Source organism: Siphateles boraxobius, unplaced genomic scaffold (genome assembly GCF_051911475.1).
Source record: "Siphateles boraxobius isolate OS27281-9 unplaced genomic scaffold, OSU_SipBor_1 130, whole genome shotgun sequence".
In the NCBI taxonomy this organism is placed as follows: domain Eukaryota; kingdom Metazoa; phylum Chordata; class Actinopteri; order Cypriniformes; family Leuciscidae; genus Siphateles; species Siphateles boraxobius.
In genome coordinates this window covers 40442524-40458671 of record NW_027508734.1, presented here as the reverse complement: position 1 = coordinate 40458671, position 16148 = coordinate 40442524, and the positions used below count along the sequence as shown (strand labels likewise).

The 16148-nt window shown below is 37.6% G+C and overlaps 1 protein-coding gene across 7 annotated transcripts in view; it reads right to left on the bottom strand.

Moving 5' to 3' along the window:
* Positions 1-15449, bottom strand: part of arhgap36 (Rho GTPase activating protein 36) — a 37249-nt gene extending 21800 nt beyond the window's left edge. For 2 of the 7 annotated variants that reach the window (XM_077229491.1, XM_077229496.1), the window contains exon 1: positions 3698-3879. Coding sequence is in view for 2 of the 7 variants with exons in the window: in XM_077229490.1 (XP_077085605.1) it covers positions 14997-15089 (93 nt within the window). In the remaining 5 variants the exon portion in view is untranslated. Of the gene's footprint in view, positions 1-3697; positions 4135-14996 lie in introns of those variants that run through there. The other 5 variants (XM_077229490.1, XM_077229489.1, XM_077229495.1 and 2 more) reach the window with 5 other exon arrangements.
* Positions 15450-16148: the final 699 nt, after the last annotated feature.

Genomic DNA, 16148 nt, shown 5'->3' with positions numbered 1-16148 from the left:
GAGCAATTAAGATCCCATACTTTACTTTTCCAAGGGAAAAGTAATTAAATTGCAGTAATTAATTACTTAGTAATGAATTACACCAAACACTCACTGGATGTAAAAGTGATTATAGGATATACTGTCAATATAGGATAGTACCTTATATTTCGCTGTGCACTTTTTTTTTTTTACCAGAAACACAGAACAACTCAAGAGAACAGTGAGAGTACCATCACTTCCATTCTTAATAAAAATGAATTTATAGCTAAGAGCTCTAAAAAGTTCAGCAGATGGTGTACATAAAATGTATCCACTACAAAAATTCCAACCCTCAACAATCAAACCCTACTACCCCCAGCACATCTTGAAACACCTAAGAAGAGAAGACCATAAAGAGTTGAGAATGAGACAAAAATGCATGCCTGAAGCGCTGTCATTCCATGAAAAGACAAAGACTTAAATAGGTGTTCTTTTTTGGTGTTTTTTTTACAATCGCTAGGACCTATTACTTGGGTCACTTTTTCAAAACTCTTCACACAGTGAGCACAACAGCAGTCTATGTCTATGTGTGCTAAATTGTGGATTATTTTTCATTGCTTTGGCACAAAATGCTCTCAAATTACATAATTTATTTTCTATATACAGGCCAATTTGAACATGCTTACATTCTCTTTTCAAAACTTAAGTTTAAAACCTAACACAATAGACAACAATTTGCTACATTTCTACAATAATACCATATTGAAATATATTCCAAATCTAAAAATAAAAATAAAAAACTATCAAAAAGATTAGATGTAAACGCCTACAGGTGTTTTCAATGTCATTACTATCTATACAAAAGGGGAAAACTAGGGAATAATTTTTATACTGTAATGTAAACATGGACCACATTTATACTGCAGTGAATTCTAAACAGTTGAGAGTGTTTTTCTTTTTTTGTAAAGATTTTTTTTTTTACAAAAGAAAACGTATAATGCTGCCTGTTAGTGTTTTTTAGGTCATTGTTTTAGGAGTGATCAAAGTATGTTTGTAGGGTGAAAACCTTAGTGTTATGGAAGAATGAGTTGATTTGAGACACGTATGAAGTGTTTTGGTAGTTTTAGTGCATTCTAAATTTGAAATTTACTGCTATGCCAAGCTGAAAGTTATTGAAGAGAACTGTGTGAAGAGTTTTGTGACCTACTGAGAAATGGGTTGTTGTGATTGTTAAAAAAAACAAAAAAAACTTTAATACATACACCTATCTACAAATATTATACAATGAAATAATGATGATTGTGCCAAATTAGACAGTGTTGGCACAAACATAATAGCAAAATTGAAACTGAAAGTTAAAACAATCAGTTATTGTGTCAAGTATATTAGTCTTGGCTGTCGAAGAAATCAAAGGAAAATCTAGGGTAGACAATGGAAAAAAATGGAAATTTAACATATAGAAAAATAAAATCTTGGTGTCCTTATATCATAGCCAATCGTCTGCTTATTATTGAGCGTTTATTGTGCTAAAACAAAATGTTCCTCCAATGACAAAAAGTATTATTTGACAGGGAACATGAAAATAACAGGCTGCTATGTCTATATGAAATCATATTCATGCATTCATATCTGAGACAACCAACCATGTGCCGAGACATACCTGGGCGCATGACAAGACCCAGACAAAAACATCAGAGGCCCATAAATATTGTTGCAAGACCGCTCTTGAGTACTAGAACAATCAAGTAAACAGTTTTGTGTAACTGCTTCACTTCACTTTGAAGAGATTTCCGTAGCCATCCAGAGCAAACAATAGCTTATTCCATAAAAAGTCTTTCTCAGTCCATGCTCTTATTTTCTTTCAGAATTCTTGTCCGATTTCCACTTCATGTAGGCTACTTCTGAGCCCTGACCATATTTGTCTCCTGATCCTTGAAACCTGGCTCGTGGTCCCTTATGAGAACTTCTACATAAATACTTTTATTTAAAAACATGCTGATGGTTCCCAGATGCCCCTTTTAAATAATTTCAAAGTGTTTGTATAACAGTTGAGAACTGTTCCTGGTGTTCCAGTCAAAGCAACACAATCAGATTATTCTTGTGGCAATGATGAGTATATGCATATATGTGTGATAAACTTCTATTGTTTATCCAGTTTCATTTACATCTGGTAAGCATTTAAATCAGTTGCTTGTTTGGGTGCCCGAGTACGCGTGTGAATGTGCATAATTGTGAGTGCATAATAATGTGTGTGAAGATAAACAGCTCTACGATTCGAGTGGCTGAGCATCCCGTCCATACAATGGAAAGTAACAGAGAACCTCTTTGCTCTTGAGCAACACACCAAACCCCAGACCGACCTATCTGTGCATTCAGAGAACTGAAAGAAAAGTCAGCCCTTCTGAATTATCCATTTAAGCTATACTGTGTCAAATAACAAAAAGGGAAACACAATATCTGCCCTCACACACTGAGCATTCCTTTTGTCTAACCCCTTAGATCCAAAACAATTAGAAAAACAAAATGTTTCAAACTTAGGATGACAGCATCCCTCCACTGCACCGAAATTAAGTATGCATTGTTCTCTACAGAGAGTTTCCTGAAATCAATAAACTTAAGTCATCATTCTGTGTGTAATGTTGTCTGGTGGTCTAATCAGTGGTTATATTCATGTACCTGATGGGATAAAGTCAACAAAAGAAAACTGAATCCCAAGGAATTTTAGGTCTGTTTTATGTTTTAAGGCTATTGAAACTGACATGAAAAAATGTTAAACACAACTCCAGTGCAGAGGAGGTAAAGTCACATAAACAGATACAATGCTTTTGTAGTAGTGAGAGAGAGACTGCTGTATTTTTGCTAAGGTCCGTCTCCTACACAAGAATATCAAAAAATCTTTGTGCAATAAATATGTAAAAACATAAGGCAAAGCCAAATAGACACTCTGTTAATAAGTGTCAGTGACAAATAATGTAGCGTGAGCTCATCTAAACATCTATAAATGTAATTTTGAAATTTGACTTTTTTTTATAAAAAAATGTGATTTAATGACATTGAAAAACGCCCCCATCAAGTAAAAAATAGTAAAACACCTCGCTTGCACATTAAATATACAAATGTACACAATGTAAGTTTTAAAGCTTTTTTTTTTACCAAATATTGTCTTGAGGTTTTCTAAGGATTACTCCATTTGACCTGAACAAATCATTTTTTCATAAAAAGCTAAACATTTTATTTTAAAAAACAACAACGTAATGACACTGAAAACGTGATTTTAGACATTAATACTAATAATAATAATACTAATAATAATGATTGATACTATATAAAAGTAAATAATATAATATAATGAATAATTCTCTTCATCTTTATTTACAACAGTGTGCAGCAGCTGGTAGTTAAGCACGTGAAATCCAGATTTAGCAGCACACGCGTAACAAACACAAAAACACTGCACCATCTCAAAAAAACACATGTGGCAAATTAGTGGTATAAACACTATGCGTAATGCTATTCCCCGAGCACATACTGTTCATCATTGCATTTACATTTTCACTGAATGTATTCTACACGTTCAATATAATCTTTGAAATACTGCAGCCACATTTTGACAAAAACTTTGCTCATTAAATCTGTAGATTGACTTGCATACACACACAGACACACACACACACACACACACACACACACACACACACACACACACACACACACACACACACACAAATCACTCTACCTGCAGTCTAGGAGACAGGCGGCGTGTCTGACAGAAACACACAGTCTGTGAATATGAGCAATTTCTTCAGACAGGTACAGCCGGTCCGACCCGAGCATGAGACAGACAGACAGAAGTAGAGAAGGATAAAGAGCGAGAGGGAGGTCTGTCCTCTCCATCTGCCATGTACTCTTTTGTAAAGCAGAGTGCAGCCAAGAGCAAACTTCACGTAAACACTCGCACAGTGACGTAGAACAGAGGGGGAGGAGCCTAAACACTGATACAGCAGAGCTTTGAACCAGTTCCCCTGTCAGACTGTCACTCAACATCAGCATCATTAACACTGGAGTCTAGAGACACACTGTCCTGTCCTGTCCTCCCTTCCCACCTCCCACTGCAGGGATTCTACTCCTTTTTCCTTCTACGTGTGTTTATGAGTTCACTCCTGTTGAAATCCTGTTCTCTACACAAATATTAAAACAGCATGATAATGAAGAAAGAGAGAGGCCGAGACAGCAGGAAGGTAAAGGAAGAAAAACGAGAAATGAGGGCTTCAGGCAGAAGGTGGAGTGATGAACTCAAACACAATATACATTCACAAACTGGCTGCCTCGTGATGAGCACAGACAAATAAAGCTTGGCCTTTCAACTCTGTGCTGACCTCACAAATCTAAGTTTTATCTGTTACACAAATTCCACTTTTACTATAACCTTTTAGCCAAAGGCAAAGATACAGTAAGAGTCTTTGTGCTCCGTGTGTTCTAAACTGGGAAAAGTGTGGGAAAAATTCAAAAGACTGACACTACTTTGAAATTTGGGGTTGGTAAGATTGTATATGTGTGTGTGTGTGTGTGTGTGTGTGTGTGTGTGTGTGTGTATGTCGTATATAAGTGTGTGTGTGTGTGTGTGTGTGTGTGTGTGTGTGTGTGTGTGTGTGTGTGTGTGTGTGTGTGTGTGTGCATGTGTGTGTGTTTATAGTCTCTTATGCTCTCCAAGGCTGCATTTATTTGATAAAAAAATCAGTAAAAACAGTAATATTGTAAAATATGTAATTACAATTTAAAATATCTAAAATATAAATATGAAAAATATGAATATTCAACATAATTTCTCCAGTCTTCAGTTAAATGATCCTTCGGAAATCAGGTTTTCCACAAACTTGTGGCGCTCATCATGTTAGCTCATGTGTCAGCGTCAACATCTACATGCACCAGTTTGTTTTGAAGGAGCACCAGTGGCAGTTCTGACTCACTTGGTGCTCTAGGCGAGGGATGACTTCACCCTAACACTATGTTAAACTTAAGTGTGGTGGTAACTGTTAGTCCAGTAGTGTAGTTTTTATGTAGCTTGCAACAGGAACTGGGTTTCCAAATGTAAACCAAGCAGTTTGGAATGGTGCTTCTTTTGATTTCGAGTAGGCTACATGCTAATTTATAAGTAATAGTCAAATTCAGCGTAGCATAATTCATAATAGAGAAAAGAATGAAAATACAAGCATTTTCAGTGGTGCCCGTGTTGTCCGTAAGTGAGTGTGTATTTGAGATGTTTGTTTGGTAAGTGCCTGATGGCTCAGCAAATGATCCTATTAGAGCACTTCAGTGCGGCTAGCTGACAGACCGACAGATTGAGCACATTAGTGAGGAGATCCTGGATAGCGGCACAGTTAGTAGCATCTGGACTAGTCTTCAGTCGAGCCTGAACACACAACACACGGGAAGTAATAGACAACTGGACAAGTCCGAGGTAAAAACCAAGAAGATAAACGTGGACCTAGATAGAACAAGTAACCCTGGTCTGGCTGGTTAGCATTCAGCAGTGAGCCCCTGCTGGTAGATATCGTAACTACACCATCTCTCCCGATTGCCATTCATCTGTGTATTCTGATGGAATAACATTTTTACTAGCTACATAAATCACAAATAGTTCATAAGTAGATGTTGACTGATTTTTTGGATGATATTTGTCCCCATCTGGTGCTTTTGACAGGGGTCCTGTGCAAGCTCAGCAAATGACTAGCCAATGGATAGCTTTTCTCCAGGTATTCTAGACCTCTTTGGCCTAAAATAACTACAGTGCCACCAATAGTAGACATATTTTTTTAGGTTGATAAATGTGCGGCTCTGAATAATGCGTTTGGAATGTGGTGTGAGGCTGTGTGCGGTATGTCTTGGATGTGTCATTCATTTACCATCTGCAGGGCTTGGATGAGCTTGAGCTCTCCGGGGATTCTTCCATCTCCATCAGGGATGAAAATACAGTCCAGATGTCTTCATCCCTTATACCATCCGTCCACAGCCATACTGTTTTCACAACGTCAGGACTGCCAAAAGAGCCTTCATCACTAAGAAGGGTGCTGAACAAAAACCCTTTTTGGCTGATTTTAGGGAGGACCGTGTAACGTTCATAAATTATTTGTCCGCAATGTCCTCAACATTTCATTTTGATTTGTGTTTTTATATGAGATCTAATAAATCATTGGCAGAAACGCAAGGTGAAAAACTTTGGACTCTTATTCTTCACTGGAAAAAAAAGTGATGACTGTCTCAGCAGTTTTCCATACACAATGACAATGTTCATATCCGGCCAAAGAGAAGTCCCCCTCAGTTTCATGTGTTTGACCTCTGAACCTAGCATCAAGGATGCGCTCTTCCTGTTTTGGCCGTAACATAGTGCTGTTAGGTGAATATACAGGGTTGTATGACCCTGATACAGGATGGACAGGAACAGGGACAGACCTGTCCCATTAGAGCGGACAGGAGTAAAATCCAGTGTGTGCAGGTTTGCTGCGATTGCTCAGATGATGCAGGATGAGTGACGCATATCTGAACTAAATGTATAATCATGTCTATAAAAAATATGATTTATATACATTTTTTACACTTATCATCAGGTAAGTCAATACATCACGAAGTTATTGGTTATAATGTTTGAGTTATGGCTTTAGTGGAAGCCGACTCTGACTTAAAGCTATAGACTACACTGCCCACTACAGGCCAAAGTTGGCAAGTCCTACAACACATGAACCATCAAAAATACATTTCAACCACATCCATGTAAAATTTCTCTGGCATTAAAATAAACAATGTAAAGATATTTTAAAATAATAGACTATAACATTGAGATGTTATAGTCTATTATTTAAAAAAATCTTTATATTGTTATTTACAATAAAGACACAATAAAGACTCTTTTTTTTAAATCATGAGTCATTTATGAATCATGACATTCACCTGTTCTTCCTGTTACCCTCATACTTTTCTCAGAACGGATCATGTCCTCTGCAGAGTCGAAGCTCTGTTTTGACATGCTGAGGGGGAAAAGGTAGCGACTAGTGCTCACTTTGCAGTGCAGTCATAATCAGGGGCAATGATCCATGTTTATAGCGCTCTTATTGCTGCTGGTACCATTCTCTCTTGCAATGAGAAGCTGTGACTGTATCAACAAACACTGGTGACAGAAAGAGAGAAAAAGGGGAATGCCCTGACTGAGCAATCTATAATAAATATATCCATACTAACATCTATTGCAAGTCATAAGTGCATTTTGTGAAAGAAACTAATACTTTTATTCAGCAAGGATGCATTAAATTGATTGAGTGACATTAAAGAAATTTACAATGTTACAAAAGCTTTCAAATAAATGCTGGTTTTTTTTACAATTTATATTCATCAAACAATACTGAAAAAAATCATGCTTTACACAAAAATATTAAGCAGTACAACAGTTTTCAACATTGATACTAATAAGAATTGTTTCTTGAGCAGCAAATCAGCATTATAATGATTTCTGAAGGAACATGTGACACTGAAGACTGGAGTAATGATGCTGAAAATTCAGCTTTACCGTCACAGGAATAAATTACATTTTTAATTATATTCAAGTAGTACACAGTTATTTTTAAATTGTAATAATATTTCATATTATTACTGGTTTTTTGATCAAATAAGGCTGACATCCTGGGTGAGCATGAGACATCTTAAAAATATATATATAAAAAATGATCGACCCTTGAAACTTTCAAAACACAAAGTGACGCATAACCAAATTTGAATACAGCAGCAGAGCAAAATCAAGAAGAAGAAAAAAACCCTTCTAAGTGACTTCTATCAGTGGCTTTAGAAAAAAGTTCTAAATATCCCTAGAGGTCATGCAGAGGAAATGCCATTTAGAAAAACATTCAGCAAAGATGCCATGCTTCTCTAAACAGGACATTCTCCACCCATCAGCACAGCTCTCTTGTTCTGCTCATTATTCTGAAAGAGATCGCCGACCACCACTGACATGACATTTATGATAAATAATACCTCTGAGAACGATGTTGCTGGTGTTTTCAACCCAAACACTAAACACCACTTTTTCCTAAACACCTGTTTGTCACTATGAACTGCGAAATATACCTCGAGGTCATCTCATGCAACAACAAAAATTAAATTTGATGTCATTTTATTTTACATATAGCCCAATCTGACCTTACTCAGTTTTAGATAGAAAGCGTCTACTAAACAACAACACAATATATCTGTGCATCATATAACAGATTTATTCATTTCATGTCATGGATGACCAGTCCTTGCAAACAGGAAGAAATGGCTTCGATAATCAATCTTGCCATATAGGAATCACATTTGGGTCACAATCATGACAGACATCATAACAATATTGCTGAAGGCTGCAATCACTATATAGGGTGGAACGTCTCTTTCAGCTTGATATTGATCAGTCAATCAATCAGCTATGGCAATTTACACTAGTGTTCTCTATCAGCTTCCAGTGATGTAAAACTGATTGTTCGATATATGTTGGTTGAATGCACTCCATTTACGCATTCACTTCTTGACTTCTGGCCCTACATTTCACTTTCATTATTGCTTAGCTCTGCTGGTCAAGTAAATTCAATCCTAGCTATCCAATTTATTCTCATGGAGTTTTTTAAATAAAACACATAAACTGATTCCCTTTTAGCATGCAGAGGCTTGTGACATGAGCTGGTGACACACTGTCTGAAGATGCTGTTTCTGAACTTTAAATAAAGAAGATTGAATTTGCTTTGAGGTTTAAAATTATGCAGTTATGAGTGCATAACAGTCTATAAAAACACTTGTAAAAAGAAAAACCTCTTTGTCCTTCAGGTCAGAAACTTCAATAAGATCCGAGTATGGTCCAAAAACGACTCTAAACTCTCAAAAGGATACAAGGTTTTAAACTCTTTCTGGCAACTTTTGACTTGTGAGTGATGCAACTCAAAGGTCTTAAGCCACTCTCTTCCAATTCCAAACAACAGAGAAGATTTAAGCTGATTCTCTAATGAAGGCAAGACTTTTGAATTCTCACATTCCACACAATGGCCTTTCCACAAATCCCTCAGATAATATTATTTCCAATTAAAATCATAGTTAAGGCCATCAGTGTCCTCCAGTAAACCTCCCAACACTTAGTGCGCATACCTTTCAATGGGCTTGACCGTGAAATGTACCCGGAAGAGGGGAGGGAAGGGAAGTTCTTAGAACGTCAAACCTCCTTTGTTCTTTTATGTTCATCAATCATAAGATAAAAACCTTTCAACTGGAAATGCTTCGAGTCATGTGATAGCTCACCGCAGAAGTTGGTGACAAGCTTTGAAGTACAGCCGTGTACTTTAAAGTAGTGATGTAATGGAAGCAGTGACAGATATTTTCCTCTATATTGTGAAGCACATCTGAGTGATTATCAAAAGAAAAATAAATGTAGGACGGGACTTGGTTTTAACAATCAGTTGTTGATTGGATGTGAGCTTGCTGTTGTTAATTGTACTAAATAACTGGAAAAATCCGGAATACTTCACCAGAGGGAAGTCGATATTGAGTTAAGAATTAAAAATTCATTTTTATAAATTAAAAAAATGAGCCTATGTATGGATGAATCATTCATAATAGGTTCCATAACATTTCATGCTGATTTCAAAACAGCTATTTTTAAGCTGTGGGTTACTGAGTGGGGAAAAGTGAGTCGCACAAAGTGTGAGAATTGATGAGTTCATGCCGAGAAAAAAATATAAACAATTTTGGTCTCACTTTATTTTCCAGTACGTGCACTTAAGTGTACTTGCAGTGTACTTGCATAAAAAAGTACTGGGTAATATAAGGTAACTACATGAGTTAAGATTAGGTTTAGGGGTAGGTTCAGGGTTAGTACCTAGTTATCCAGTTATTGTTATTACTATAATAAGTACATAGTATGTGCATGGGGAACAGGACTGTAAAATAAAGTGGGTAACACTTTATTTTAAGGTGTCATTGTTACAGTGTAATTATATAATTAAGTACTGAGTAACATTAAGCAACTACATGTACTTACTATAGGGTTAGGGTAGGATTAGGGTTTGGTTGAGGGTTAGTTGCATGTAATTATGCATCATTTACTGTTATTACTATGGTAATTACATGTAACTTATGTAACAAGAACACTGTAATATAAAGTGCTACCATAAAGTGCTACCAACATTTTTTAAAATATGAAAAGCATAACTTGTATTTGTATGTTTTTGCCATGACGCAGCTCACAGCAGTGTTTACTGCAATGCGGCTGCAAATTTTCACTGGCTACACGTAAAAACAAACTACAATATGAACTGTGCAGTCTGAACAAATACTCTTATGAGCAGATTCTTTTGAAGAATCGTTTAAAAACTGAAAGTGAATTTCGATCCCAAGTGAGCATCCCTATACTTATTTCGAAGGACCAAGCCCTTGAAGTGGGAACTGTGGAGAGAGCAGGGCAATTGTGTCTTATAATGTGGCTTTTTGAAACACATTTAGTAATTGACTTTATTTCTTACCTGCAAAACTTAATTAAACTAAACTAAAATATGTTTCATTTATGCATAGAATATCACACACAATCATTCTACTTAAATTTGGATGTGAAAATAAATGGTCAAATTAATCTTTTGACCATAGCTTTTGATAATTTTGTGAAGGAGTTCAGATGCTCACTGATGTTTAGAACCTCCCTTTGTGTAGCATCCCCTTCTCACAGTCCCTGCTAAAAAAACGGTATAAACCTGCATGAATTTCATGCTGGTCCAGGCTGGTTTATGCTGGTTTAGTGCTGGTCTAGCTCCAGCATGTTGTTCTCAAGCAAAACAGAGCTGGTAGAGCTGGTTCACCAGCATGGTCTTGCTGGGTTGAGTGTAAGTAGGCCAGCTGTCTGTGTGCAAAGAGTGTTTTGGAGACAAGCAATGTTTTTGCTTCCATAGTTCTACAGGTCCTTCTCAAAAAATTAGCATATTGTGATAAAGTTCATTATTTTCCATAATGTAATGATAAAAATTAAACTTTCATATATATTAGATTCATTGCACACCAACTGAAATATTTCAGGTCTTTTATTGTTTTAATACTGATGATTTTGGCATACAGCTCATGAAAACCCAAAATTCCCATCTCAAAAAATTAGCATATCATGAAAAGGGTCTCTAAACGAGCTATTAACCTAATCACCTGAATCAACTAATTAACTCTAAACACCTGCAAAAGATTCCTGAGGCTTTTAAAAACTCCCAGCCTGTTTCATTTCTCAAAACCGCAATCATGGGTAAGACTGCCGACCTGACTGCTGTACAGAAGGCCATCATTGACACCCTCAAGCAAGAGGGTTAGACACAAAGAAATTTCTGAACAAATAGGCTGTTCCCAGAGTGCTGTATCAAGGCACCTCAGTGGGAAGTCTGTGGGAAGGAAAAAGTGTGGCAAAAAACGCTGCACAACGAGAAGAGGTGACCGGACCCTGAGGAAGATTGTGGAGAAGGACCGATTCCAGACCTTGGGGGACCTGCGGAAGCAGTGGACTGAGTCTGGAGTAGAAACATCCAGAGCCACCGTGCACAGGCGTGTGCAGGAAATGGGCTACAGGTGCCGCATTCCCCAGGTCAAGCCACTTTTGAACCAGAAACAGCGGCAGAAGCGCCTGACCTGGACTGTTGCTCAGTGGTCCAAAGTACTTTTTTCGGATGAAATCAAATTTTGCATGTCATTCGGAAATCAAGATGCCAGAGTCTGGAGAAAGACTGGGGAGAAGGAAATGCCAAAATGCCTGAAGTCCAGTGTCAAGTACCCACAGTCAGTGATGGTCTGGGGTGCCATGTCAGCTGCTGGTGCTGGTCCACTGTGTTTTATCAAGGGCAGGGTCAATGCAGCTAGCTATCAGGAGATTTTGGAGCACTTCATGCTTCCATCTGCTGAAAAGCTTTATGGAGATGAAGATTTCATTTTTCAGCACGACCTGGCACCTGCTCACAGTGCCAAAACCACTGGTAAATGGTTTACTGACCATGGTATTACTGTGCTCAATTGGCCTGCCAACTCTCCTGACCTGAACCCCATAGAGAATCTGTGGGATATTGTGAAGAGAAAGTTGAGAGACGCAAGACCCAACACTCTGGATGAGCTTAAGGCCGCTATCGAAGCATCCTGGGACTCCATAACACCTCAACAGTGAAACAGGCTGATTGCCTCCATGCCACACCGCATTGAAGCAGTCATTTCTGCAAAAGGTGTCCCGACCAAGTATTGAGTGCATTACTGAACATAATTATTTGAAGGTTGACTTTTTTCTTTTTGTATTAAAAACACTTCTTTTATTGGTCGGATGAAATATGCTAATTTTTTGAGATAGGAATTTTGGGTTTTCATGAGCTGTATGCCAAAATCATCAGTATTAAAACAATAAAAGACCTGAAATATTTCAGTTGGTGTGCAATGAATCTAAAATATATGAAAGTTTAATTTTTATCATTACATTATGGAAGATAATGAACTTTATCACAATATGCTAATTTTTTGAGAAGGACCTGTATATTTAACACATTAATGATGTAAAGGAAAAACAATATAAGGTTAAACCATATGATTTATTGAATTATATTTTAACTTTGCAATTTCTTTTGCTCCCTCTGCTGAAAGTATAACTGAAAATTGTAATTGTTTTAATTGTGATTACATTATTAATCAGTCACTGTTAAACTGATAAAACATTTCAAAGCATCAAATGAATTTCAAATGTTTCAAATTATCTGTAGTACACAAATCAGTTTAAATCGATTAAAAAGAGCTCGTGTACATCGCAAAACAAAAGTCCATCAAACCAGCAACCAGCATCCCATGATGGTCCCAGCATACAAAACATGCCTTATGCTGGTGACCAGCAATGGATTTTTCAGCAGGGGTGCCCTTCAAGGGAGCAAAAAACAGAATTAGGAATTTGGCTACACCCTCTCAGTTTAATCAGTCTGATGAACCCTTCACTGAACAAAACCACTGATTCCATCAGAGTGGCTACTGAATCAACATGAGTCACTTACTGAACTGCAAGTTCCATTTCAGGGCATCAATATAAATGCATCGGCACATGCTGTGCTACAAAGGAAGAAAAGATATAGGCATATTCTTTCTTTGTCTGTATACCTAACACTTGTGTCTTTGTTCATTTTTATCCTTATTTTTAGCTACCATAAGTCTTATGATAATGGCTTGAAATTGATAAGCAGGCATACCCAATCTAATAATATGACAATAAGAGAACAACTGCATTTTACCCCTCATATTTCAACATATAAAACATTTTAGGGTATAGAGATGAAGTTTGTGGAAATGTAAGAGATATTCAAGAAAAACTACACCTCTCTAGATGGATCCTATAAAAAAAAGTTTGGGGAACCCCTGCATTAAGAGCTTAGAAATCATCTTTGATCAAGGGACCTCTCTTGTACTGTATCTGTGAAACTAAACCTAATAATCTAACCCATGAATAGTTTGGCTGTTTAAAGCAAGAGCTTGTGTGCCATTTTGAAAAAAAATGTTTTTACTACTTTTATTGGTTCGAACTGTAAATCTAGACACAGAGAGACAATCTAATCCTCTTCTGCCTGGCTCCAATCCTTCCAACACCCCAATGCAGAGTTTTCCAATGTTCTAGCAAATATTTTACATTTTTTCCCTCACACAGTCTGTTGGCAATAAGAGTTTTCCAGCGTTACCATACCCCGATTTTAAGTATGCTTGGCCGTATGCAATAATTATATTGACACAATATAAAGTATTATGTGGAGATGAGAAGCCCCTCATTGATCAAGCACTGACATTAGACATGGATCTGTTTACCTTGACTAACACTGCAGGAATGTGCAACACCAGAGAATGACTCTAATCATTATCCAGAAGCTCTTATGTATGTGAAAGCCGGTGGCCCTGTTTTGTCTCCCATGAGAATAGACCCTTGCATGTTTTACCTTTGCTAGTAAAAGCATAATAAAAACTCTTCACAATGCAATTCCGTAATGTTAATAGTTTTTAGTAGAACAACTGAAGTATGAGAAATGGTGTTGGACACGGGGCATAAATTAGTGCAGATGTTTACAGTAATGCTGGTTTTGCACCTGTCCTATTTCTAACGTACACCGATAGCTATCAGTAGACAGCTGACAGGAGATTAGAAGGGAACCCCTTCCCCTTCCCCCACACTCACAGCATATGGTCTTCATTATACTGCACACTGTCCAAGATGTTGGCCAATCCATCAAATCTTTGTACTTTTCCACTGCGCACTGTTTTGAAGCAACTTCCTAATCTTTTGCCACCAAGAGCAACTAAATGATGGGATCAGCTGACGCAGATCCTGAGATTTCGGTAAGTGTGTAGTCTATATTTGCTCATTAGCTCATGTGATGTCCCAATGAGTTTAATTAAATTTGAGCTGTTCAGATTGGTTTGACCCAACAGGTGAAGAACCTAATAAATCAACCTTTAGAAACAAAGCCTTCATTCTGAATTGATTTTAAACTTCATTACAGGTCATTTAGCAGAAACCTTTTGCAAGGACGGTCCTTGTGGAGCAATTTGCAGTTAAATGTCCAGCACAACAGTGCCAGGATTTTCAACTCTTCGGTCCACATGCAGGACATCCAGAGCTGAACCTGCGATCTCTGCATCGCCAGATGCAGACAACCTGGTTAATAGCATGTTTACCAATACTGCTGACCCTAAATAGGCTTATATTAACAAAGGTCTGATGCCTTAAATAATTAATATTTACAGTCATTTACAGCCAGAGATATTAATATTTCAGTGGAACAACCATTATGTAGGTTGCTTACAACTAGGCACACGTTAGAGAGCTTGTGTTATTGATAATGAGTCTTTGCAGGAAATTATAAATACTGTGCAGTGACAGCATCAAAGTACCTTTGATTTACACTTTTTACTTTTTTGATATAGAACATTATCATATAGTTTGACGCTGCGTTAGTACACATCTGCATACGACTGTAGGTAATTCCCCCACTCACCACATAGTAGAACTGCATGTCCTGACGAACAGGGTCCTCAGGCTGCATGACTATAGATGAGGTTTTATCCGATCCCATGTAGAACAAAACCATTACACCTCCTGGATACACTCAGATCAGGTGAAAACGCAACAAATAACAAAGCAGTTCCCACTTGTTTTCTTCAGTCAGACTCTTGATGGAGGGAGCCAGTCCACCTGTGGAGCAGCTCCTGTTTCTGGGCCGTTGGTAAGAGGTTCAGTGTCAGTGCTTCCTCTGCGTCTGTGTATGTGAGAAGTGATAGCAGCTCTTCCTGTGAAAGAGTGTGTGTGTGTGGACTCCAGCTGATAAAATGCAAGTCCCTGCACGCAGCTAAGCGCAGCCTTCTGCTGTTCTCCTCGCCTGTCAACAACAGGAAATGTGCCACTGACTGCTCAGAGTTTGACAAGCTCTCAGACTTCTCTCTGATGCAGCACCAGGAAGCACTGGGAATGCATTAGTATGGGCTGTGCCGATGGCTGGGATCAGGTCTCACTTATCCTCCCATTACAACCTCCTTAAATGTGCATGCCATAAAAAGGTCTGAAGGTTCAAGTCGGTCCAGCTTTTATCTCAGTAGTAATTGCAGTATTATAGCTGAACTTTGCTCCATGACCTATTTGATCTGATTGAAATTCTAGAATAAGTACTTACAATATCTTGATCACATTTTTAATAGTTGATGGTGAGTGTGTCATCTTGTGTGTTAAACAAAGAAAGAAGGGGAAAAAAATCTTTAAACAAAAATCTGCCTTAGTGACATTGATCTCTTTAACATTTTATGGCCCCTGTAATAGTTTGTCACATTTACAAAAAAATTATATTACTATGCTGTCAAATAAGTTGCAAAAGGCATGCTCAAAGTCCTCTGTAAAGACACTTAATGCATGCTCATAAATGGCCTAAATAACTTTTTGTACTCTGTACAGACCAGCCATAAGCAAAACAATATAAAAAGCTTTGAAAAAGCTTTGAAAAACCCATTGAAAAAATAACACTTTCTTAAAGACACACCAAAACCAGACCCTAAAGAATCAAGACCCTAAAGAATCATACCAACTTGTGGAAAATGGGCAGCTGATGACCCCTTTAAAGGTAGGGTAGGCAATTTTGGAGCGGCTAGCAATAGCAAGC